The sequence below is a fragment of the Styela clava genome, chromosome 15 (genome assembly GCF_964204865.1).
Source record: "Styela clava chromosome 15, kaStyClav1.hap1.2, whole genome shotgun sequence".
NCBI classification, from domain to species: Eukaryota; Metazoa; Chordata; class Ascidiacea; order Stolidobranchia; family Styelidae; genus Styela; species Styela clava.
Window position 1 is genome coordinate 10235906 of NC_135264.1, and position 26538 is coordinate 10262443.

A 26538-nucleotide genomic window follows, 5' to 3' on the forward strand; every position below is an offset into this window, starting at 1 on the left:
ACTTAATGCCCATAACATAAGACGCGTGGCGTTCATATTTTATCAAAAATTGTCAAGGTTATGAAAGGTGAATGATTCATTTTGCATTCACAAATCTAAAATTTTATTTGTAGATTCAGTAATGACATGAATCACTTTTGTGTTTTAAAACTCAAATTTCCATTGGAAGCATTTGAATAAAATTTTTGTTGGAAGTGTTTGTTTCTAGAAATATAATATATGTACCTAAAGAAAATTTCGAAGCTTGTTTTTATATTTATTTATCGCAAATTAAATATTTTGAATTAACTAGGATTAACTATATTATATATTTATATTCTCCATATCATCAATTTAAACTCCTTCCATAAGTCGAACCACATTTACTTGTTTCAATATACGATCCTATTCCTAACCTGGTTTATTCTTGAAAAGAGACCACACAGAATGATTCACATGTGTTCACATATATTTCAACGTGTAGTTTAGAAATAAATAAATAAGACAATTAATTTGAGGGTTGGCTTTTGCTATGGACAATTCTATTTCTTTTTGTATCTTCTTGGAATATTCAATCACAGTCCAACACATTTGCATTCTTCAGCCTGAAATAAAACAAGTATATTTTGGTAGTATATTTTATACCAGATTTTTCAGAGAAATTTTATTTAATTCCAATATGCTCCGGAGTACAATAACTCCACAACAGGCCAAATACATCAAATAAAAACTGATTTGTAATAAAAACATTGCGTACAGGAATATCGGTCTTGTCCGTTTGTATAATGTTTACAGGAGTATCAAATTTAAGAAAACACCACACCTCAACTTCGACCTCCAAATATGCAAGTTTTATCGGTTTCTTTATAACAATCATCCACAGTTTTCTTTTTGATCCAGTTTTGGAACGGTATGACAAATCTTGCTACATAAGAATTCTCCTTGGCATCTTTCGTGTTCATATCTGAAATTATTCAACAGACGTTACCAGGTTATTATAGCAGAAAAAGAAATATATATTTAATCAAAATTTGTAAACACTTTTCCACTATGAAATGTGAATTTCCCTGCTTATTGAGACTTACTTGCACTTGTTTGATGGTGCGTATTGGTTGAATATGCCCTGATATACATCGAGTGTGTAGACTGAACATCCAAACCATGGGTGGCAACAAGTATATTCTCTTGTTTTTGGCATGACTGGGAAAGAAGCGTTGTCACATTTGTTTCTGATCTCCAAATTTTTACAACCATGAAATCCAGGCCTGCAGAAACAAAACATAGCTTTATAAAAACACAAAAATATTGAAAATAATAGGGTGGAATTATCTTTCATTCATAAGTTTATGTGTAATTATTCGAAAGATGTTTTGATATAACAATATAGTGCCGGACATGTTACCATAAACCATTCCTGAAAATTCCTACTGGGGTGCGAGCTTAGTGCAGTGTATACTTACTTAGTGCAAAGAGATGATTTTGATTCATTTTCCATTTTTGATGCTGCTATGCGGAATGGTGCTCCGCGTATTCTTGTCAACTCTTCTGGAGTCTAAATGTGTTCATATAATTGTATTCGGAGAACTTTTCTGGTTAAACAGATTTTTGTGTGATATAAATTTGTGATAAACTACATTACTGAAGTCCACATACCCTTCGGTTTTTTCTTTTCTTTTTATTAATAAAAACATCACATTATATAGATACAATATCACATAATACATTTATATAAACACAATACTAATTGCAATTCAAAAAAACGAGCACATAATAGTTTTCCACTTCTTCTTATGGATTGACAGTTTACCATTTTTAGTTTCAATAATCTTCACAGTTTATAGCATTTTTTATCATATATAAAAATTGGCAAAATTGAAGCCTTTCATTACGCAGTTTACATTTGTATATAAAATATCTGGCACACAATAAAAGACAATTTATACACTGGTTTTGCCCTACCCCCAATAACATTTCTCTGTGTCAAATTAAGGTTTAATCCATACTCAACGGTTAGCCAAGCGTTAACTATTTCCCAAAATTGCTGCATAAAATCACAGAGATAAAATAAATGTAACACAGTTTCAACTTGCATATTACAAAATGTACATTTTGGACTTTGTGTTTTATTTTTTCTATATAGCAGGTCATTAGTGGGCACTGCTCGCAAAGCAAATTTGACATGGAGTGAACGAAGTCTGGATTCAATAGAGCAAGAAAAAACTTTTTCATACAATGTCAACCAATTATCTAAGTTCCTGCACAATTCTTTTGACTATTTTTCTATTTTTTCAATTGGCTGCAAAATTTTTACATTACAAAGCTTATCATATATGTAACGAGAGGTTTTTTTAATGCTTCTAATATCTTCGATCAGACTAAGATGCGGATTGACTTGTGAAGTTTTTGATAATTCAGTTTTCCAATCCTGGGATTGACATGATATAATTTTTAAATACGCTAGCATGTCGTCATAAAAACTAGAAAAACAATGATGATGAAAAATATACGGAAATATTGCAATTTGCTGTTTAGAATCACAAATATCTTCAACGAATCAAATATTTTTACTATTCCAATTATTCATATATAAAAGTTTTCCTTGACAAGATATATGGTCTACAGCAAAGACCTGCCGCCACAAGCTCTCGGGGACTTGACAGAACATACCCTTTAGCTCTGTCAAGTCCCCGAGAGCTTGTGGTGGCAGGTCTTTGCTGTAGATCATGTTCAAGTTCAACACAAAAAAAATAACGAGAAAGAACACTTTGGCCATTTTTTTTTGACTTTGTGTTATACGAGTACTTTTCAACTTTCTTTATTGTAGTCGTCAGATGAAAATATGAATGATTGCACTTACGCCACCGTAATTATATTCAATTTCACCCCTGATATTTTCAGTTATTTTTTATACACGAAAACATTACCTAATTCCCATAGAGCGAGTAAGTAGTAATTATATATAGCAAGTAGTGAATAGATTTATGCAATATAGTCAAATAATCAAAAAAGAGAGGCTGATGGAAGGTCGCGTCAGGCGTACTGGCGAGGGCAGCTCCTCTGATTTTTTTTTTTTTATATATATATATAATGTATAGTTCATTTCATTCGTACACAGTGAGGATTGACATATTGAGTATTTAGTAAGTAATGTTCATATTTTTTATCGCTGCTGTATATATTCAATTCGTACATATTCATATTATATTCATATAGGTAGTATTAATGGTGTAGCCCGACGCGAACGGACAGCCTCGAGAAGCTGGTTTGTTAGGATTGGTTTTATACAGTACAATATCCAGTAACCTCATGAGTATGGTGGCTTTAAATATTATTGTAATTGAGAGGTGTGTCTAAGGTATGAAAGTGAACTCAGTAAAGCATAGTCGTTTTAATGAACAATACCCATTTAAACCTATTGTCATTATGTGATGGAACACAGTACACAGTGAAACAGCCATAATAGAAGAAACGGGTTGCTAAACTCGCCCTCAAATAGGACCCTCGACCATCTATCCATAATTCTCATATTTGCAAGGTTTTTATCTAAAAGTAATACACTCGTTTCTCAAACATGTGAATTTCAATTTTGGTATTTATTATTTACACATTAGGCGGAGACCGGGAGAAAGACTTCAATCCTTGCGAGCACAAAAATAGAATGTTTCAAACTGCTCGATTTAATTTTATATGTCTTTATCTTTATCAGCCACTAAAATTGGCGGAGCTAGTTCAATCTCAGCTAATTTTAACATTGTCATAGTTTTTGTCATGCTTGATCATAGTATCTAATGTATCAAAAATACTTCTGGGTAGAGTCATGTATATTTTTAAGGTGTAGTCTTGAGTATGTTTTTGAATCTTATATAAAGTGAAGCAGAGATTGTTGTCATATAAGTTATATCGTTTGATCATAACTGGTCTTGGAAAATTGAGTAAATATAATACGTTTTGACAAAATTCCCATCATAGTTATTAATTACCCTCAAACTAGTAGGAGAAAACTTCAAGAAGTCAATCCAGTGACTAAGAAGAAACGCAATGTGCGTGAAGAAAGTATCAATTTTCATGCAAAATGGGAATTGCAGAATTTCTGCATTGGTCAAAATTCTAAAGCACACTCTTCAATTGATAGATTGATACAGATAGATTCAAGTAAATTGGGGTTATGCTGTATTTTCCTTCATTTTGAATCTATGTGTTAAAATTATGTCATTTTTTAAGCATATTTTTCATTTTTTTGTTCGTAATTGTTCTGGATAATTGAACATACTGATTAATGAGTTAATTGATGATAATAAATACAGTGGTTTGACCTGATAATAAAATGCAAGAAATTTGCATGTGAATGCCATTGGTATTTAAAAAAAATAACAACACCTCGTCCAGCTCATAAATTCACGTCGCAATATATATTGCAAACTCCCCCTAACAAAATATACCATATCGCATTGCGAGCGCGTTTTAGAGGTTCAACACAAGATTTTCAACAAGATGGCGTTCATGAGTAGTTTGAGCCAATGAAGTAATATTACTCAATACAAATAACATACGACACTACGCCTGCCTTTCTTATTTTTGAGCAATAGTATGATGATAACATTCCAGCACTCAAAATTCCAAATTCCCAATGCTCTAAAATTAAAGTTAATATAATCAAATATGTGATTCCTTTTACGTTTCCAATTTTAAAATTTATTCCTAGTTTCATCCAAATACTGAATTATTTTGCGTTTTTGTGATTATTTTAAAAGAAGCACAGGTAATAATGAATGAGCAATACAATATTTCAATTTTTACGTTTTTTGTGCGATATAATTTGAATATTGCTTTAACTCACAATGCCGCTTGACAATATGTAGTCTTCTTTTGCGATCACTTTTTATGGTGGCTATTGGCAAGTGTGCTCGGGTAGACAGCTAAAGCCTTACTGTACCTTTATTCATGCGCGGCTTTCGTGCCCAGATGTTGAACATTGCTCATGCCAATGAAGATTCTTCAGATTAGTATTTATGTAATATTTGAATGCTTCATGCAACCAACATTATTTAAACCGTAATATTTAATTATATTTAAACACTATACTTATATTAATATTGACTCTTGGGTTTGAATGTAATGCAACAGTACGACTTAACCGGAATACCGGTAGGTGCTCGCCACTTATACAGTCTGATAATACTGTAATAATTAGTTCAGAAGATCCAGTGTGCTGCAAAGACACACAAATAGGTTCGAAGTTCACGATGCAAACGAAGAGACTTTATTAAAATGGTGTAAAACCCACTCTTGAGGCAGATAAAATAAGAGCGACAAAATACGGTAATCATCCAGCGACAGCAGAAGCAAGAAGAGACTGACACTGTGAATCCGCAGCACAGTTCACATATGCAGTGGTGGTTGGAGTCGAGTAACTGGATCTAACTGTCGGACGAATTAGGGATCAGTCTCCACACACCAATGCATATGCAATAACTAGACACGAAATATAAATAAAATACAAAACAATAAAAAAATAGGACAATTCCAGTCCCGCCACAGTAAACTTACGGAACCCTTGGCATGTGCGCTACTGCCTGAATCCTACAGGAATCCAGATAGAAATCACTGCTGTGTTATATTCTATAATTATATAAATATCATTAATATTCTTCCGTCATAGTTATGTGCAATGCCCCCATTCCACAAATGAGGGGACCGGTACGTCTGGTATTTTATATGGAGAAACAATTATCATTGAGCTGTTACTAATTCCAGTAAGTTAAGGGTACAGTCAGAACCGCTCTCCCTTAATTATAATTTATTCCGTATACATTTGTGGTGCTGTTATCATATAGCACTTATTGCTTTTCTCATAACAACACACATGGCGGTGATTATTTGTTGGTCATGTGGAATTAATAGAGACAACATTTTGTCCCTATTATTAAGGATTTCCAAATCCTTTGTAAATTTTTCCAATTGAATCAGCTGGAGGATTTTGGAATTTCGATCAATGGATGGGAAAAAGTTAGGACTGACGCAATGCCAAGATGTTTCTAGCCCCTAGTCAAGTAAACCTTCTGTTTACTGGTTTAATATTCCCCAAACTCGTAGAACTCAAAACGCTAACTACGGGCCAAATGTGAAAACTGAAGTAAACTATAATTTTTACCTCTTGTAGGAAATTTATTTCACCTTATTGTTTGTTTACTTTGAATCAAGGTATCACAATTGACTCAGATCCAGGTACGTGGACTCACTCGGATTCTCATCATGAAGTTCGGTTAATTATAACAGGATGAATTTGTTCTGACTCCATGTTGATTTTTAGGGTGACAACTGGCAATGCTCTAACAACGTTTTTAAAAAAAGATTACACCAAATAGCAAAGGGAGTGGGGCGGTTTGGGGTGGGGGATAGGGGAGGAGGCTGACTGAGGGTCACGTCAGGCGTACTACCGACTGTTTTGCGCAATCTTTTTCTTTTCGAAGACAGCCTGCTTCATTTCCCATGCATTTTTCGTGTATCGTCAGATCATATATAGTTCAATTCATTCGTACATAGATTTGATTGGCATACAAGTAGAGTTTGTAGTAATTATTGAGAAGGGTTCATATGTTCATCGCAGCTTGTATTCATGATTTCGTACATAGTCACACGTGATTATCGAAGGTATTTTGTAAGGTGTAGCCCGACGAGGACGGACAGCCTCGAGAAACTGGCTTGTAGGGATTGGTTTTATACATTACAATATCCAGTAACCTAATGTGTGTGGTGGCTTTGAATATTATCGTAAATGAGAGGTGTGTCAAAGGTGTGAAAGTGAATTCAATAACGCAGAAGCATTTCGACAAACAGGACCTATACGATATATCCATTGTCATGTGGCGACGCGATGGGTACACATTACACTGTAACACGGTCAGACCAGACGTCACGTATACCATATAAAAACCAGTGTGAGATTTTATACATAGAGAATAGAGACTCGTGTCATAGTTTTTTCGGTGTAAAAAAACTAATCCAAGAAAATAATTTCAATCAAGAAAATAGTTTAGCATAGGGCAAATTTATAAAATTTCATCCCAAATTGCTCAGAACAATAGGCCAGTATTTCAGAGCTCTAATGCTCTAGCATCAATTAAAAACTTTTGACAAGAAGAATACCGGTATATCTCGTCAACCGTGTTAGCGACATGATTTTATGAATCTACTGACAAAAAAGCCGCTGGTACTGACAATTGTTACAAATACTGACGTGCCGAAAAGTTGTGTTTCAGTTTCTAACAGACCCTATGACCCGCCCTGATCAACAAACTGATATTTTGTATGCATTGATAATTTGATATATCTTTTCAACAATAGGAAATTACAACATCATCTTTAGGATTTCGTTGTAGCTTTCGTCTGTTACTTGTAATTCTTTGCGAGCTGCGTGCACGTGTATTGATCGACCTAGAATTAAAAACAAATTAATTCATCAAATATGAAACCATCGGAAATCAAATTCAGATCTTTCGTGAATTAGCGAACAAAAAATACCATTTCAAATAATTTAAAATTTCGGAGCATTTGAATAGAATCATAGAAACAAGGACAAGACTCACTTTCACTACGACGTCCAATTTTGCAAGTTTAGTCGGATAGTTTTGTACGACAACCCAAAGCTGTGTTTCCTGATATATTTTGTTTGTTGCAGTAATATCCATTGTTGCATTTTCTGTCTTCATATCTAAAATCATTAAAAGCAAAATTAGCGTTTCCTTGTTAGTGAATACTATTGTATCTAGCATTAAATGGATTATGTTAAGTTAATCAATTGATTCATCATAACATGATATCTTAGTTGACAACTTCCACTGCAGTTGTGGTCCTGTGGAATACACTCGAGCTGTTTCCAACTTTTAAAAATGAATTGCAAATGCGATCGTATCAAATGACTCAAAATGGCAAAATTTATATCTCCAAATCACTAGAAACGAATTGATTTCATAGGTTTGGCAAAATAAACTAAGTCATATTTAATACAGTGAAATATGGGAAATACTCACGTTCATCTGTACGAATCTACATACTGGTTGAAACAACCTTGATAAACTTCAAGTTCATAGATGTTACATCCATAAATATGATGGCACCACATGAATTTTGCGGTGTCAGGTATGGAAGGGCAATAGGACTTGTCGCATTCAAACCATGCACCCTTGTTCTGGCAAGCGTGATTACCAGGCCTGGTAATACAAGTAACAGAATAAGTATAAAACTATGACACGGTTATATATAAATTTCTCATATTAGTCTAAATGCGTTTCGTTTCGCTAAATTCTTGATGTTGCTTTTGGTAAATCGTAATTGAAAATAAGCTCACAGGTATGTAACTTGTCTAATTGAACACTCCTATAATTTCTAGGATGATACTTAATATTGTTTGCAGTTCAAACTTACTTAGAGCAGTGTCTTGGCATTGACGACTCAGCTTGGGATGCAGCAGCACGAAGTTGTTGAACAGACGGCTTTTTTCTCAGCTCTTCTGGTGTTTTTATTATTAATTTGGTGGATTATTTATCTATAAATATTTATACCATATCGCAGTTACATTGTTTGAAGGAGACATTGTTGGGGTATGCAACTGGAGCCGGAATGTCCTGCTTCAATTGACAGAGGTCTCTTGTAAAGGGGCTTTTTTCGGAGTGGGATAGTTACCCATGTCACGCGTAGCATGGAAATTGTATTCAATGTTGCCAGGTTTACAATTTGTCTCAACATTTTCGTGTTATTTCCTGATATATATTTATCGTTTTCTTTTCTTACGTTACATGAATATTGAAAAAGAATATAATGTATGGGGAATGAAATCTCATCTTGTAGGTTGGAATGAACTATAAAATTAATGATTGATTTAACGAACTATGTTTTCCACTTACCTTGACATCAGAAAAGTCTTCGAGTGCTTTCTTTGGAAGTTCCAATGCGTAGTTCACGCTGAGGTTTAACACACAAGCCAAAACGAAAACAAAGAGCTTGGCCATGTTTTGCCGTCGTTGTACTACGTCTTTATCTTGGGAGTATGTTGAAGTTGAATGAATGGTTGTAATTTTTTATGACTTTTATAGGAACTTCTTGTCTACGTTGTTTTTAAAAAAGACCTGATTCCCGTTCCCGCAAGCTGTTCGAGTTACTAGTCATCGGGCGTTCCAACACAATATGTTACTCAACGAAACTCATGAATTACTAATAAATAACTTATATCGTTGCATCTTCTCTAATATTTGGTATACATATATCAACATTTACAGAATATTATGTATACTAAATAACTAAATGTGTACTATTGCTGTACCAAAAACAATTCGACTGGAAATGAGTGCTTCCCAAAAAGATCAAAGATTTAGAATCCATGCAAAGTAAAATGCTGTAGATTAAATTACGGTATATTACATTTACTAATGACAACTCATATAGGCTTATGTTATAGTTACAAATACGATATTTTCCATAGAATAACCTCAGAAGGACTTTGAATATACGATCTATTTATATTATACTCAACACTTAATGATGTCGTAACTGTAACTCGTTATATATAAACAGACCCCAGTGTTAATCTGGAGTCAATATCAACACGCTTTCTGGTTTAAGATCCGGTGTTGCAATATGGTTAGTTACCAGATAACTGAAATTGAGTATTTTATGTGTAAATGTAGATTTTAGAATATATTCTAGGAATTAGTTAAGAAAATGTCCAATTGGAATCAGAGTGTCTAATGTGCTTTATTTTCCTTAAATCATTTTGCAATTATCGTTATGTATTATCTCACTTGCATCAACTTGAGGGGAAATACTCCGTATAAATACGATGAACATGAAAGTATTTCCAGTTGAAAACATTTTTTACATTTAGGTAAAAACACGACAGAACGTATGTATTTTGTTGAAACCATGAATAAATTGCGATACAGAATGAATCACCTGGTTTTGTATAATTTCGTTTTCTATAAATTAAACATTTCATTTGTGTTCAACAGTTCATTTGACATTATATACAATATAAAATAAAAAAACGAAATTTTGTGTTACCATTATTCGATCTCATTGAGTCATACAACGTTGGAAATTGAAAAATACATTGCGGTCCCTGATTCTTGAGAAATTTAATAAAATTCAAATCAGCTAACGCATTAGCCTGAAAGCTAAATCGACTGTTATTTTGTTCCAATTTTAATTAAAACCTGTAATGTAAAAAACGTCGCCAGAAATAATTTTCTACTTTTTCTTGAGTTTTATATGTTCTATTAGCTAATATTCATATTGTCACAGTTTGTTCTGTGAACCGTGGTTCGTTAAATCACCGGACCAAGGGTTCCGGATTGGTTAGCTATTGTAAAAGCCAACTCGACACAATCACAAAAATTACAGATGAAGCAAAAAACATAGAAATATATTTCCACTCGCACTTTTTTGGGGTGATCGGAGTCTTATAATACAGATTAGAATTCGGATGTACATACAATTTTTATGCCCGGCACAAATGATCGGTGTCCATAACAATATACAAATCATAAATATATTTATACAACATACACACCTATTGTGGTCCGGAACAATACTTGACCCAGAGTGCAGACTAGATTGGACGGGAGACATTTGACGTAAAATCAGGTCGCAATATTTGCTTCCTTGAGATAAATATTTAACTCAAATTTACTCAACATCAAATATACTCAAAGATTTTTCGAAAAAAAAAATGGAAAACAGAAAATAATCGATTTTTTAGGGCAAAAATAAAAATTTTAGATTCCTGAACCTAAAAGAATCACTCGTCTGATTTTATTTACTTTTCTTCTAAAATATTAATATATTCTAAGCAAAAATTGTTCAATATTTGCATGTATATAAAAATAACCTAAAAAAGAGAGTCAAAGCGCCCTATTGAGTCAGATGACGTTACGAAATATTGTGCAATTCACTGGATAATTCAATAACAAACATAAAGATAGAATTATTCAAATTGTTAATCTCACACCTAAAATTCCCACGAAATATACTAATAGTAAAAATATCAGGTATTTTATTGATTTTGCATTTATTTATAACCCACAAATAGATCATCAAGAATTGATCAGGGATGATTTCGAACAACCTGACAAAAACTACCGTCACTCAAAAAGATTTTCGTCCCCGAGGCAATACACGTAATAATATCAGGAAAGAAAAATAATTGAGCAATAGCATTGCGCTAAAAGTGGGAATTTATTTAGAAAACCAATCAATCAATTTTATTCGGTCACTCTGATACAAACAAAACACAAACCAACACATGCCAAATGACGAAGTAAATGATCAAATGAATCACAATATGGCTGAAAATTCATTTCATGCTTTGTTCACAAATGATGCAAAAGAGCTAACATACCTATTCCTTGGTATAAATCCGTGAGAAGTTTTTGAATGCAGTTGCTATGTTAGCCTATTTCTGGGCGTTTTCAAGGCTTCGTCTCACGGCCCATATCCGTGGTAAGGATCTACAAGTGTTTAATAACTTACTTATACATTTTTCAACAACGTCTTAGCATAACTTAACTAATAATAACTAAACAGGACTATGGAAAGGCTGCCCAACTCAACGCAAGGTTGAGCAGTAATAATTAATATTCATCCGCTCGCTAACAGCTGATTCGATTCAATTGTTACGTCTTGCAGAAGTCATTGTTCATTGCCGAAATGTAGAGAATATAGGACAGATCGTAGCACATATTTCTTGTAGTAAAAGCGTCTTTTCCGTAAAACGTGCAACTTTTGGAAGTGGGAACATGATGTGCGCTACGAGACTCACTTTCTACGCGTTTTTCAGGGCCTCGGCTCGCGGCCTATTACCTTGACATCAGAAAAGTCTTCGATTGCTTCCTTTGGAAGTTCCAATGCGTAGTTCACGCTGAGGTTTAACACACAAGCCAAAACGAAAACAAAGAGCTTGGCCATGTTTTGCCGTCGTTGTACTACGTCTTTATCTTGGGAGTATGTTGAAGTTGAATGAATGAATGAAAAGTTGTAATTTTTTATGACTTTTATAGGAATTTCTTGTCCTCGTTGTTTTTAAAAAAGTCCTGATTCCCGTTCCTGCAAGCTGTTCGAGTTACCAGTCATCGGGCGTTCCAACACAATATGTTACTCAACGAAACTCATGAATTACTAATAAATAACTTATATCGTTGCATCTTCTCTAATTTTTGGTATACATATATCAACATTTACAGAATATTATGTATACTAAATAACTAAATGTGTACTATTGCTGTACCAAAAACAATTCGACTGGAAATGAGTGCTTCCCAAAAAGATCAAAGATTTAGAATCCATGCAAAGTAAAATGCTGTAGATTGAATTACGGTATATTACATTTACTAATGACAACTCATATAGGCTTATGTTATAGTTACAAATACGATATTTTCCATAGAATAACCTCAGAAGAACTTTGAATATACGATCTATTTATATTATACTCAACACTTAATGATGTCGTAACTTAACTCGTTATATATAAACAGACCCCAGTGTTAATCTGGAGTCAATATCAACACGCTTTCTGGTTTAAGATCCGGTGTTGCAATATGGTTAGTTACCAAATAACTGAGTTGAGTATTTTATGTGTAAATGTAGATTTTAGAATATATTCTAGGAATTAGTTAAGAAAATGTCCAATTGAAATCAGAGTGTGCTAATGTGCTTCATTTTTCTTAAATCATTTTGCAATTATCGTTATGTATTATCTCACTTGCATTAACTTGAGGGGAAATACTCCGTATAAATACGATGAACATGAAAGTATTTCCAGTTGAAAACATTCTTTACATTTAGTTAAAAACACGACAGAACGTATGTATTTTGTTGAAACCATGAATAAATTGCGATACAGAATGAATCACCTGGTTTTGTATAATTTCGTTTTCTATAAATTAAACATTTCATTTTTCAACAGTTCATTTGACATTATATACAATAAAAAATATAAAATAAAAAAACGAAATTTTGTGTTACCATTATTTGATCTCATTGAGTCATACAACGTTGGAAATTGAAAAATACATTGCGGTCGCTGATTCTTGAGAAATTTAATAAAATTCAAATCAGCTAACGCAATGACCTGAAAGCTAAATCGACTGTTATTTTGTTCCAATTTTAATTAAAACCTGTAATGTAAAAAACGTCGCCGGAAATAATTTTCTACTTTTTCTTGAGTTTTATATGTTCTATTAGCTAATATTCATATTGTCACAGTTTGTTCTGTAAACCGTGGTTCGTTAAATCACCGGACCAAGGGTTCCGGATTGGTTAGCTATTGTAAAAGCCAACTCGACACAATCACAAAAATTACAGATGAAGCAAAAAACATAGAAATATATTTCCACTCGCACTTTTTTGGGGTGATCAGAGTCTTATAATAGATTAGAATTCGAATGTACATACAGTTTTTATGCCCGGCACAAATGAACGGTGTCCATAACAATATACAAATCATAAATATATTTATACAACATACACACCTACTGTGGTCCGGAACAATACTTGACCCAGAGTGCAGACTAGATTGGACGGGAGACATTTGACGTAAAATCAGGTCGCAATATTTGCTTCCTTGAGATAAATATTTAACTCAAATTTACTCAATATCAAATATACTCAAAGTTTTTTCGAAAAAAAAAATGGAAAACAGAAAATAATCGATTTTTTAAGGCAAAAATAAAATTTTAGATTCCTGAACCTAAAAGAATCACTCGTCTGATTTTATTTACTTTTCTTCTAAAATATTAATATATTCTAAGCAAAAATTGTTCATTATTTAGATGTATATAAAAATAACCTAAAAAAGAGAGTCAAAGCGCGCTATTGAGTCAGATGACGTTACGAAATAGAAAATGGCGGTATTGTGCAATTCACTGGATAATTCAATAACAAACATAAAGATAGAATTATTCAAATTGTTAATCTCACACCTAAAATTCCCACGAAATATACTATTAGTAAAAATATCACGTATTTTATTGATTTTGCATTTATTTATAACCCACAAATAGATCATCAAGAATGGATCAGGGATGATTTCGAACAACCTGACAAAAACTACCGTCACTCAAAAAGATTTTCGTCCCCGAGGCAATACACGTAATAATATCAGGAAAGAAAAATAATTGAGCAATAGCATTGAGCTGAAAGTGGGAATTTATTTAGAAAACCACATGCCAAATGACGAAGTAAATGATCAAATGAATCACAATATGGCTGAAAATTCATTTCATGCTTTGTTCACAAATGATGCAAAAGAGCTAACGTACATATTCCTTAGTATACCCGTGAGAAGTTTTTAAATGCAGTTGCTATGTTAGCCTATATATGTAGCCTATTTACTTTCACACAAATCAGTCGAAATCTTATAAACATTTGCCAAATAATAAATAAAACGGTTGCCACACACACACACACAGATCAGGGTTTTTTAAACGAAGTTTTGACTTCTTTCATTGAAGTCGAAGTCGTAAGATTAGAATTATTGAAATATTAGACCTTCAATGGTGATGAAATAAATGATTTTTTTTAATCCAATGGGTTTACTGTGAGTTCTTAACAATTTAATAAAAAGCTTTGCATACCCTAAACTTCTTACTATCAAGATTTAATTTTCTCGAGGTTTGGAGGGTGGTCAAAATTTATTACAACTCGTAGCAGGGTTCGAAATTTTTTTCAAGTTGGGATATGGAGTCTTGAGCCCCGATGTATAGCCTGCGATGGCCTCACTATATTTTCCCCCAAAAAAATTATTTATTAAACCGATTTTGGAAAATGAAAAGCTGAAATTTTTTACACCTCTTACAAGCAACGTTTTCTCATTTTGTGATGATAGGCAGACATAGTGATCGCAAGCGATTACGCTAAAATGTAAAAGTACTCATATCGAAACTACGGCACGGCAACCGTAATTTAAAATAACCGCAATAATTTTTCATGTTCAAAAAGAAAAAAGAGCAAAAATAAAAAAGATCAACGGTCAAATTTAGTATAAAATGGGCTTCTGAATTGCAATTATTCACAATTTCATTCAACAACTCCAGAAGAAGAGAGAAAACAAAACGTCTTCAACGATATAAAAATCGAAAAACATGGCAAAATTATTCTTTCTCGTTATTTTTTGTGTGTTGAACTTGAACATGATCTACAGCGTAGACCTGCCAGCAAAAGCTCTAGAAGACTTGTCAAAAGAACTAAAGGTATGCTGACTTCAGTAATGTACTATATCAAAAATTTATACCACACCAAAATCTGTTCAACTAAAAAAGTCCTCTGAATTTATTTATATAAACACATTTAGACTCCAGAAGAGTTGACTAGAACACGTGGGCAACAATTCCGTGTAGCAGCATCAAAAATGGAAAAAGAATCAAAATCATCGCTTTGCACAGCGTAAGTATATATTGTACAAATCGGGTACCTCGGTAGGAATAGTCACGCATAGTTTATAGTAATATTGTCCGGCACTATATTGTTATATCAAAACATCATTTGAAAAATTCCACGTAAACATTTGAATAAAAAATAGTTCCACCTTTTTAATGTTTTTAATATTTTTTTGTTGTGACAATGAATGATGATAAAAGATAGAATTTAATTCTGCAGGCCTGGAATTCATGATTGTAAAAATATGGGCTCATCCATAAAATGTGACAAAGCGTCTTGTCCAGTAATTCCGAAAACAGGAGAATATACTTGGTGCCACCCATGGTTTGGATGTTCGAACTACACAATCGAGGTTTATCAGGGCCTATTCAAACAATACGTACCATCGAACAAGTGCAAGTAAGACTATAAATCATAATTCGTTTTGAAAAAGGTTTTTTTATGTACATTCATATAAGTTTTTTAATCACATGGTAGAGTAACACGCTTTATAAATCATTTCAGATATGAAAACGAATTATGCCAAGGAGGATTCTTTTGTAGCAAGATTTGTAGTACCAAAACAAAACAGGAACTAGCAAAACTCTGGATGGTTGTTTTAGAGAAACCAATAAAACTTGCACAGTTGGATGTCGAAGTTAAGGTAAGTACTTGGACGTGTACTGTCTAATAACTAAGTATCGTTTTGAAAGGTCTCATATCCAACAAACCTATTTACACCTAATACGTGCCAATCAAAATTTCATAAGAATTTTCACTTTATAGATTCAATTTCAATACCAGGTTCGCCCGGTTCAGTTTAGACCTTAACCTTTATTTACATTTATTTAATTTTTTTTTATTTTCTAGAGAAAATTCTATGAGCTCCATATTTATTATCCGACTTTCTAGATTACTATGCATGTATTTAAATTTGACACAATTAGAAGCATTTACCTTGCAAATAAGACATATATATTATTGATTCTAATTTTTTTTTATTCAATTTCAGGTCAAGGAATGCGAATGTGTTGGTCTCGAATGGAACCCACTAATGGATGTATAACCTGATGATGGCAAAATTTCGGAAAAATATCATTTCATTTATTTTATTTGTGAGCTCATTAAAACTTAACCAGCATTAACACTTGTGAATTTGTTGTTATGTGTTTTAAAGGGGAACATTTACAAGCAGATTTTGGACGTTGTTACTTTCAACAAACTTTGATGATGTAGAGCTTTTCCCCAGCTTTGAATTTAAAAGATTATCTTGAACCTTTGGTTTTGTGCACAGAAGTTATCCCAATTCAGCAAGACGGTTCAAATTCAGGGTAAAAAGATATTTGGTTATTGTCAAACAATAGTACCCGGTTTAGATATTGCAGTTGTAAATAAAGGAGGGTCACAGGTCACAGCACTGGCATGTATATAATATTATTATTAAAAATGAACGGTTTACAAAGCTAAAACCGATATACAGTATATCCATATATCAAAAGATGCAAGAGGAATTCTGAGTGGCTATATATATTAGAAAAAACGTATTCATTGTTGTGTAGCAGTCCATAAACCCCGATTTAACTCATCCGATTTTCGAGTCGAGTCAGTGTTCATACAGTCGAGTCACACTGTCGGTTAGTCCGAATCATTTGATATGAAAGACTCGAGTCATTTAAAATCTTCGATAAATGATCACACTCGAGTCCAAGCCAGGTCGATTCAATGACTTGAGCCTCCGCAACACTGACTACGTTGTTTTTATGGGACAAGAGGATGTTTAAGTTATTGCAATTTGGATTTAACGTTGAGAGGGCCAGCAGGCCGAAAGCATATTAGTTGGATACCTATTTATATGGATTGGCTTTATTCGTATATAAGTACATTGGTAGACCGTGTTGGGGAAACACGAGTCTGTGACTTGACCCGAGTCACTTTATTTGAAAACTCGTAGTGACTGGACTCCAAATCGGACTCCACTCACCGCGAGGAATCAAGTCGGCGGTGATTATACCTCAGACTCCAAATTTGAAATAGCTTTGGGACTCGTTTGTCTCGTGACTCGATTTGTGTCGATGCCGATGAAATGCTGAAAACCTCATTCAGTTTCATCTCAGTCAGAAATGTAGAGAATATTCTGTTGATAACATGCTTATCGATCAAAATCGAATCAAAATCTTCACTCCCCAGTACTACATGGCTGACGCATTTAAGTGATGTAAACGAGACTTGATAATAAAGCAAACACGATAAACATAAAAAAAAACGATTTAACTACCTGCTTGTTACTGTTGTTTGTGAATTTCAAAATTGCTGAACGGAAAAGACAAAATTCGTTGTTTTTTTCATTTTTAATACCGGATATTACAATACTAGATGCGTGCTAATGAATAATGTTAAAGATTGTAATATTGTATCGTAAAGGGCGCGTTATTTTTTTTTTTAACTTTCTGTACAAATTTTTGAACATTGTTCTCTTGGCGACAAAAAATCATAAAATTGCCAAGAAATTTAAAATGCACTTAAACACAGAATTTAAAATTTAAAAAAAATTAGGTTTATGTATTAGGGTGGCGACGATTATTACGATTGTCCTAGTAACTTATCACAATAATGCCATGCATTATTGTGATAAGTTACTTTTCAAATTATTTGTCGCCCGATCCTTGATTGGTGGTGATGTTTACTGTTTGTAATTAGAATAAATTTTTTTGTTATCCTTTATCAGAAAACTTCGAGTTTTATGTTTACTTTCACAAATGACTCCATTCCTTGGACCGCTTCAGGCCAGTTGTGCATTCCTTGTAAATTTTTTGGATCGCGGTCAGAGTGTATGCTAATTAGTGTTCAGACGGGTGCCCAGGAAACCATTTCATATCTCCAATATTCCATCTTGCTTTCATCCCGTTATTTATGGTAATGATTTTGTTCTGAATAAAAGCAGTGCTGAATAGGGCTAGGAGACATTTTAAGATTGCATTCGTTACGACCTAATTTTTTAATCGAACTCAAGGGTTTTTTCCCCCACGTTTAAAACAGCGGAATATGATTCCCTTATCTACTGTATGATTTTGTATGTAAAGAGGTAAATTACAAATTGGTTTCTCGGTTTTGGCAGTCTGTCAGTTCCGACTCTCTATCGAATATCTTCGTTTTCGTCTGGCTCTGAGCACTTCATGATTTCGCAAAAATGACTCTAATCGAGTAAATATTTGCTAATCCTTACTTTACACCTATAAGTCAGAAATTATTTTACAACATAGAATTTGATTAACAATCATTACTGTTTTGACGATAATGCAATCAACGTAAAAATGGTCATTCCAGTGAAAAACGTTTTATGCTGGGCGATCGAATCCACGTACGCATCTATCGCATCAAAATGATTTCTTCCATAGATATCTGCCGGCTCTCCTCCTTCTTATGCACAAAGTTCGTTAATTTGAGAATACGTGGCAGACCCCAAATTAGGATAAGCAATCCAGAAACATTTGCCACCATAGAACACCTTGCACAAATTTGTAAAACAAATGACAGATTTGTATATACGTTACTAGTGCTCTTTCTCTCAATGTTGAATGACACCCGTGCCGTCTGGAAATTTTATTGGATCTCCGCTTTATAGGAGACCCTTATTATCAGTCGTTCTGTCTGTCTGTCTGTCTGTCTGTTTAGATGTAGCGTCTTAATGGCTGGACCAATCTGGATGAAATTTTTCACATGGGTTATCCTGTCACCCTAGTAATGTGCGTTTTATAGAAAGTCCAGATAAATGTTTCGTTTCCATGGTAACAACGAAAAACGCTCCGATCGTTATGAAATTTCTATTTTTTTCACAGTTTATCGCCGTTTTCTCGCCAACCAAGTCGAAAATTAAAATTCTAAGAGCGCTTCCTTCCGCATGGCAAAGTACTCTTTCCAATAAGTCGTCTTTGGTCTCGATACTTCATAAACTGGAGAAGCCTTAGGGATTTCAGTGAACATAATTTCAGTCACGTGAGTTATGTCAACGGAACGCGCAGCGTTTAAAATGAACTCAACGGAACTGGTGAGCCGGTGCAGGTGTTCTTGATATACGGAATTATTATTTGCTTGAGATTTGATGTACTTCTCGCTGTTAGTGGGTGGTTCACCTAAACGCTGGCTACAGTTTCTTTAACTATTTAAGTCTATAAATTAGGGTTGCTATATCCGAATCAAACTGGTAAGCAGACATCGTTGTATAAATATGATAAATAAATAATCCTATTAAACCGTAAAGTACCGGGAAAATGTTGAGTCTTGCATGTATATATATTCCTTAAGCTTAAGTTGTAATCATAATGCCTAGGGGATTTCAGTGAACATCATTTTCTCATTCAGTCACAGTATATCAGTCACGTGAGTATGTCAACGGAACGCGCAGCGTTCGAAATGAACTCAACGGAACTGGTGAGCCGGTGCAGGTGTTCTTGATATACGGAATTATTATTTGCTTGAGATTTGATGTACTTCTCGCTGTTAGTGGGTGGTTCACCTAAACGCTGGCTACAGTTTTTTTTAACTATTCAAGTCTATAAATTGGGATTGCTATATCCGAATCAAACTGGTAAGCAGATATCGTTGTATAAATATGATAAATAAATAATCCTATTAAACCGTGAAGTACCGGGAAAAATGTTGAGTCTTGCATGTATATATGTTCCTTCAGCTTAAGTTGTAATCATAATGCCTAGGCGAAAGAAAACTATTAAGCGATTATTGGAAGCACAAACAAGCCAAAATTTGGACGAATGTTGCAGCAGCAGTCAGATTGAAGATGACCCGCATAGCGTACAGTCTACTAGCCATTCCATTGTACCGAAAACCATTCTTGTGAGGAAGTATTCAAAGGTACGACGGGGAGGTGTTTCGCAGCGACTAGCCAGACCGCAACAAATAATCGTCAGCTAGTGCAAAACCTACTCGCCTCTCGCCTATTTCTTGCGAGGAAATTTTCATGAATTCACTTCCAAGCGCACAAATTAAAGAGATTTAAATCTGAACGAAGTTAGGCCGACCACTAAAGTGCTACAGAGACTAAAATGAATTGGATCCTCGCGATATACTGTATGCCGCGGGCCTGGGTGTCAGCGGAGATCCTGGACGCCTACCGGCTTGTACTTCTGTTTGTTACTAAAAACATAACATTTTATGATTCGGTGATTCCCACCTTGTCGATGTTTCACATTGCTAACTTCCTCTTGTAATTCCGTAACTGTTGAGCCATATTCTGTCATTGATTCCAGCACTTCACTATAACATTACTATAAATGGAGAGCAATGGCGCCAAAACGTCTTACACATGGAAACTTAACCAGGGACGCACACACCCCTAACAAATGCAGGAACTGTCTAAAGGATGGACGATGGATATGCTATTGTAAAAAAAATTTTAAAAACTACATGGCGATCTACAACATAGCACAGGAACAACTGCAGGAATCGCCGTTCCTTCTAATTTAGATGAGGCACCGTGAATCACTAATGCATCGATGCAATTTATTTATAATCAGCCAAATAGATATTTTTTTTGAAGCGTGGTTGTGTTCAGGCTTGTTGGCAATGTCAAGGCAACATTTTGGTGCTGACGAAATAGCTTGTTTCTGTAATCAATGAATCAGTCTGTTTTAATATTTTAGTTTAAAAATGAAAGTAGTCGACAGAAGAGTACAACTTTTATTAGCATTTCATGTCGACTTATTTAGTATATAAATGTGACGTGAGGTAATTTGGACATTACAAAAACTGACTTTGATGAACTTTGTTTTCTAGTTTCAAATCGACAGCTTCATAATTCACATTTCCCGGTGGTCATATCTCTTCTTTCATTCCTTGTATTTTTCTTTTCCCTGGCCTCCCTTGAATGTGCTCTATGGTAGAGTAACTCAAAATATATCTACTGCCAACTTGACTTTCCGATTCAAACGCCTCTTCAATTGTTTTGCGAATAAAATGGTTTGTTCCATCAATTCCAAATGGCTTCACCAAGATCATCAAATAGAGAAAGATGAATGTAATTGAAAACTCTATATTTGATTTCGTTTATCTATGAAAGTTTAGTGTAGATATGAAATACGTGAATTATGTTATATTTATATATTCCTCGACCAAGATTATTTTTAAAGAGAACAGTGAATTGACAAATGAGCAAGTTTGATGCCAAATTTCGCAAAGGATTTTGTGTTTTTCTGACTATAGTGATTTCCCTAAAACGCTTCCAATAAATTACGTTGTTTGTATCCATGAAACTGCAAATAATATTTCTTACATGTTACTGTACTAGGATCGACTTTTCTGAACTTTAAACGTTTTTTAATATTGAAAGTATAAATTGGTCTAACAATTAACATTAAATGACAATTTTAGATTGACCATTGTTCTTCTTGTAATGTAGAAAATCGGATAAAAAGGCTGAAAAAGTCAGTTCAAATTTGTTTTGTGAAAATCAATAGTACACTTCTACAGTTGGCCAGCTGTTTACTCAATTTCTGCGTACACGTGCAAGTGCTGATCAGAAGTATAATATAGCAAACTTGTTATGAATTTATGGCTATTTATACTGACGATACCAGTTTGTACTCGAACTATATTATCCAACGTTGTGGTTATAACGAACGACTAATCGTTATATTAATAAATAATTTAAGAACAAAGGAAGTTTTCCTAAACTAAATCTAAGAGGAATTTCTCAGAATTAGCTCAGAAGCAAAGATAAAAACTTCTTTATTCATTTTTTTTATTGAAATCATGCTAGAAATATAATCTTTCAATCTATGGATTTTGCTCATTGTAAAATTAGGATAGAACGTGGAGGTGATGGGAGATCAAATACTTGGTCTTTATTTCTTGGTCAATAAATGTAGTTTTGTCATGATTTAATTTAGATTAATATGTAAGTATGTTTCCTAAAACGTTTTTGACCTTATACTTAAGTACATACTACGCACTCCTGGATTATCAAATACGATTTACATTCTAATAATATAGTTATTTATCATATTACAGGTTATGTTAAGAGGTTCAAGAACAGAAAGATGAAATCCGTTCAATCTAATTCTAAGAATTTATTTTGTAGTAAACATGATTTTTAAAGCAATGCAGATAACATTCAAACTGAAAAATGGGTTCAATAATTTGATGTCTTTTCAGAGTAATGAATTAATGCTCGCACGCTGTTCCCACAAATGCCTTTCTTAGCAATAAATTTTCAAGGGATGCAAGGAAAGACAATAATAACAAGAGAGCTATGCTCGAATGTAGTAACACAAGCGATCCGAGTCACCACTATATTATAACACCAGGTACCGGTACCGCGCAGTTCACCATTCCCCGCAAACAAATCTTAGCGGAGCGAGTTTTACGTTCGCTTGTCAGCTGATATGCCTTCGCGGAATCGCCGCAAGGGGCCGCTATTTTTTTATTCCGATCACATCTTCGCACACCAAAAACGAATCTCTCAAAGTTCACAGAAATTTTTGAAATAAATGAAAGTAATAGCTTTCTGGCAAAAAAAACAATCTTTAACCACTGAACTTTTCAAAGCAATTGGTCCAATCAAATAGAAAAGCGAATTTTTAAAAACGTATCAGAGAACAAGAAGAAGAAGAGTGCCAGCATAAATTGCAAAACGATCGTTATGTCCACTGACGTATCCCAAAAGGAGATTACACGAATTACACGATTATACGAATCTTTTTATAAGTTTAAGAGAGATGTTCTTAACTTGATCAGACTTATGTTATGATGTCTTTGTCGTAAATTGAAATCAACATACCTGAAGATTGTTAGATTTCATTCACGATATCGTTTGTAAATGTTATTAATACACAATAACAGTCTAATTGAATTTAATGGCCAAACTTTTTTAATTGCTGAGACTCAAAACTTAATTTGAGCGTAGAATGAAAGAAATTGGCACCTCTAGTCTGGGTTAATGTACTCCTGCCAACTCAAGTACTTGCTTTAGTATTAAGAAAGTTTAGTTATTTTTTACATTTCCATGCGTATCAATTATGATAATAATCATATGTACTCCACAAACAGCAATGGCACGATAAAAAATGAAAAGTTTACAACCTACTGGATATATAAAAATACGTACTGATGGAACAATTTTAATAAGATGATATATGATACATATAAGCATGAATGTAATCTATCACTTCTAATTTTATTATATATAAAGGCCTCAATTTTAAATTTTGGCTTTCATCTTCTTGTAGCGGTAGAATACATTTAAGTGTCTTCATTTATCGGAAATTTCCAGGCGTTGCATGGTTACTTTTCACAAAGGACTCCATGCCTCGTATAGTGTTTAGGAAAGTTGTGCATTCCTTGTGAATCCCCTGTATCGCGGCCACTGCGTATAGCAAGATCAGTCCAGTCGGCATTGTTAGACGGGTATCCGGGAAACCATATCATATCTCCAACAGTCCAACTTGCTCTAATCCCGTTATTCATTGTCACGATTTTTTTCTAGAAAATAGCAGATCTATATCATGCCAGAGAACTTGTCAAGCTGATAGACGTAACAAATCATTTATATAACAGAGAATTGACAACGTGTTCAAAAAAGGGAATAAAATTTTAATATCCACCGCATTATTTACAAGTGGTTTCCGGTAACAAATATTTACACTCTTTTTCTGCCTCCTTGAGATATTTAGATATTTGATGAAACAATTGTTGGATTTTTTCCTGAAAACTCAATCAGAATTATTTTTGATTCACAAGTCTTTATTAAACCGCCTCTGCGTCGAATCACTCCTTTTCGTTTGGCTCAGAGCAGTTCATGATTTTGCAAAAGTTACTCGAGTCAATTGCTAATAACAATATAAGATATTTGCTAATTCTTACTATACTCCATAAATCAGAAATTATGTTAAAACACGGCATTTGATTGACAACCATCACTGTTTTAACGACAATCCACTCAACATAAAAGTGGCCAATAGCGATAGGACTGTAATATATTACCGAATTAATGGTCATTCCAGTCCAAAATGTTTTAACCGGGAAGATTGAATCCACATATGCATCTATCTCTTCAAAATGATTTTTTCCATATATATTTGCCGGCGTTCCTCCTTCTTGAGCACAAACTTTGTCTATTTGAGAAGCTGTTACATCTTCGATCCTATGAAGAATAAACCAGAAACATTTGTCAGCGTAGGACACCTTGCACAAATCTGTAAAAGGGAAAAATCATACAAAAACATATTTGTTCATACATTAAATTTTCAGGCCACATATTATATTGCAGTCTTTATTTGATGTTATCGTAGAAAATGATAATTGTACAGTATGTTTAAGGGCATTAACAAAAACAGGTAGATGAAGCCATAACGATATGATTCGAACACTATGGTTAAAATACCTTATATTTTAGACTTATCCCCTACATAGTCGCCTGTAATGTCATAAAATGCTATCAAGGTTATAAATTTTAACTTTTTCGATTAAAATACCCAGTTTTTAAATTCAAGTTTACTGTTCAGATTGTTTTTTTTTCATTTTGCCTCATTGATTTATTACGAAGATTGTACTAAGATTCAATGAATAGGGTTTTGTTCTTTATCAGTTCTAAAAAAGAAAACATTCTGTTTTAAACCGAGGGCTTGTTTTAAAACATTTTTTTTCTGTATATTTTGCATTTTTTATTGAAATACCCCTTGCATCGCCATGAAACTGCGCCATAATTTTGCCGCACACGCTGCCGGAATATTAATTTCAAAAATGTAAGAAAAAATTCTTGCCTGACTTTTACTTTCATCGCGTAACGTAATTGCCAACTTTATTATGGTAAAGACTGTTCAGTTAATTTAAGTTACTATACTTTTTTTCAGAGTTAAGGGGATATAGTTCAAAGTTATAAAAAATCCTTTTATTGGCCGTATTTCAATTTTTTTATCTCTTAAACAGTAAATATTTGGAATTATAAACCTGAACAAAAATACAAGATCTATAAAGTTTTGAACTAACATTATTCTGGATTGAGCCTCCACATTTTAGTAAAGTATGTAGAATTGATTGTGAAGGCCCTCGAGGTTTGAGCTTGAGAAGGCGAATATGGACAAGTCATCGATATTTGTGGCGTTTCGAAGGGTTTATTGCGAATAAAAACAATCGGCAAGTTTTTACATTTTTATTGTATTAGTTTCGAACTATTTGATACAAAAAATCAAATAATACAGCTATTTTAAACGAAACAGGTAACAAAACTTGATTTAAAACAATTTCTTTTGAACAAATCCATATCGATGATGCGTTCTTACCTTGTCGTTGTTTCAACTTTCCCACTTCTGCTTGCAATTCTGCAACTGATGAGCCATATTCTCCCATTGTTTCTTGCACTTCTGTAATGAGAGATAACATATTACAAATAGAGAACAATTGCGGAGCAGACAATCTACTAACAATATAATCTATTTTATTATGTCAGGTTTTGTGAAGAAAAATCATTATTTCTATCAGCAATTTAGTAGCAATTGATGTCGGCTTTTTTAGAATATGAATATATATGGCGTAAAAAAAAACTGACTTTGATTAACTTTGTTTTCCAATTTAAAATTGATAGCCTCAAAATTCACATTTCCCGGTGGTCCTATCTCTCCTTTCATTCCTTGTATTCCTCTCTTTCCTGGCCTCCCTTGAATGTGCCTTATGGTAGAGTCAGTATCGCTACTGCCAATTTGATTTTCCGATCCGAACGCTTCCGCAATTGTTTTGCAAATGAAATGGTTTGTTCCATCAATTCCAAAATACTTGGTGATAATCATCAACGAAAGAAAGGTAAATGTAACAGAAAACTCCATATTTGATTTCGTTTATATCTATAATTACAATGTAAATATTAAATAGGTGAAATATATTATATTCCCCAAGACAATAGTTAATGACAATTTCATACATGATATAGGTAGAAAATGGACAAAAGAGTAAAAACTTATGTGTTGAAATGGCCATTCCTATATATTGCTGTACTATGCTCTGGATTTTCTTTTCTTTGAAGATCTGCCAGTTTATAAAAATAATTGAAAAGGGTGACCGATTCACATTAATCAAAAATGACGAGTGTTTTCATATTGATCATTATTCCTATCGTAATGTAAAATTACATTTCAAATATTCACA

At 33.6% G+C, this 26538-nt stretch overlaps 2 protein-coding genes and 2 long non-coding RNA genes across 5 annotated transcripts in view; 1 reads left to right on the forward strand and 3 right to left on the reverse strand.

Moving 5' to 3' along the window:
- The window catches only part of LOC120334313 (uncharacterized), a 31579-nt gene extending 15047 nt beyond the window's left edge, over positions 1-16532 (forward strand). Inside the window, exons 2-6 of one of the 2 annotated variants that reach the window (XM_039401792.2) lie at positions 15173-15221; positions 15323-15414; positions 15628-15807; positions 15913-16051; positions 16400-16532. In XM_039401792.2, the coding sequence (XP_039257726.2) occupies positions 15173-15221; positions 15323-15414; positions 15628-15807; positions 15913-16051; positions 16400-16453 (514 nt within the window). In that variant the 3' untranslated portion in view covers positions 16454-16532. The remainder of the gene's footprint in view (positions 1-15172; positions 15222-15322; positions 15415-15627; positions 15808-15912; positions 16052-16399) is intronic. The other variant, XM_039401791.2, reaches the window with a different exon arrangement.
- On the reverse strand, positions 691-1638 carry LOC144432380 (uncharacterized). Its single transcript, XR_013480565.1, has 2 exons — positions 1440-1638; positions 691-1244 (listed from the first exon to the last, which is right to left on the reverse strand). It is a non-coding gene; the product is annotated as an uncharacterized LOC144432380 (long non-coding RNA).
- On the reverse strand, positions 7296-9240 carry LOC120334315 (uncharacterized). Its single transcript, XR_005568456.2, has 5 exons — positions 8883-9240; positions 8404-8524; positions 8010-8189; positions 7566-7690; positions 7296-7413 (listed from the first exon to the last, which is right to left on the reverse strand). It is a non-coding gene; the product is annotated as an uncharacterized LOC120334315 (long non-coding RNA).
- A 5636-nt stretch (positions 16533-22168) lies between the features above and the next one.
- LOC120334314 (uncharacterized) lies at positions 22169-26225 on the reverse strand. The gene is made up of 4 exons (XM_078120583.1): positions 25946-26225; positions 25680-25757; positions 24382-24593; positions 22169-23880 (listed from the first exon to the last, which is right to left on the reverse strand). Exons 1-4 carry the CDS (start codon positions 26217-26219, stop codon positions 23683-23685), a joined length of 762 nt encoding a protein of 253 aa, XP_077976709.1. The 5' UTR covers positions 26220-26225; the 3' UTR covers positions 22169-23682.
- Between the last annotated feature and the right edge of the window lie 313 nt (positions 26226-26538).

Bases quoted from the DNA above. Each gene is read 5' to 3' on its own strand.
- LOC120334314 (XM_078120583.1), bottom strand. From the start codon at position 26,219: ATGGAGTTTTCTGTTACATTTACCTTTCTTTCGTTGATGATTATCACC. The intron at 25,758-25,945 runs GTCAGTTTTTTT...TCATTACAGAAG, and splicing joins GGAAAACAAAGTTAATCAAA to TGCAAGAAACAATGGGAGAA. The intron at 24,594-25,679 runs GTAAGAACGCAT...TCCCTTTTACAG, and splicing joins AAAGTTGAAACAACGACAAG to ATTTGTGCAAGGTGTCCTAC.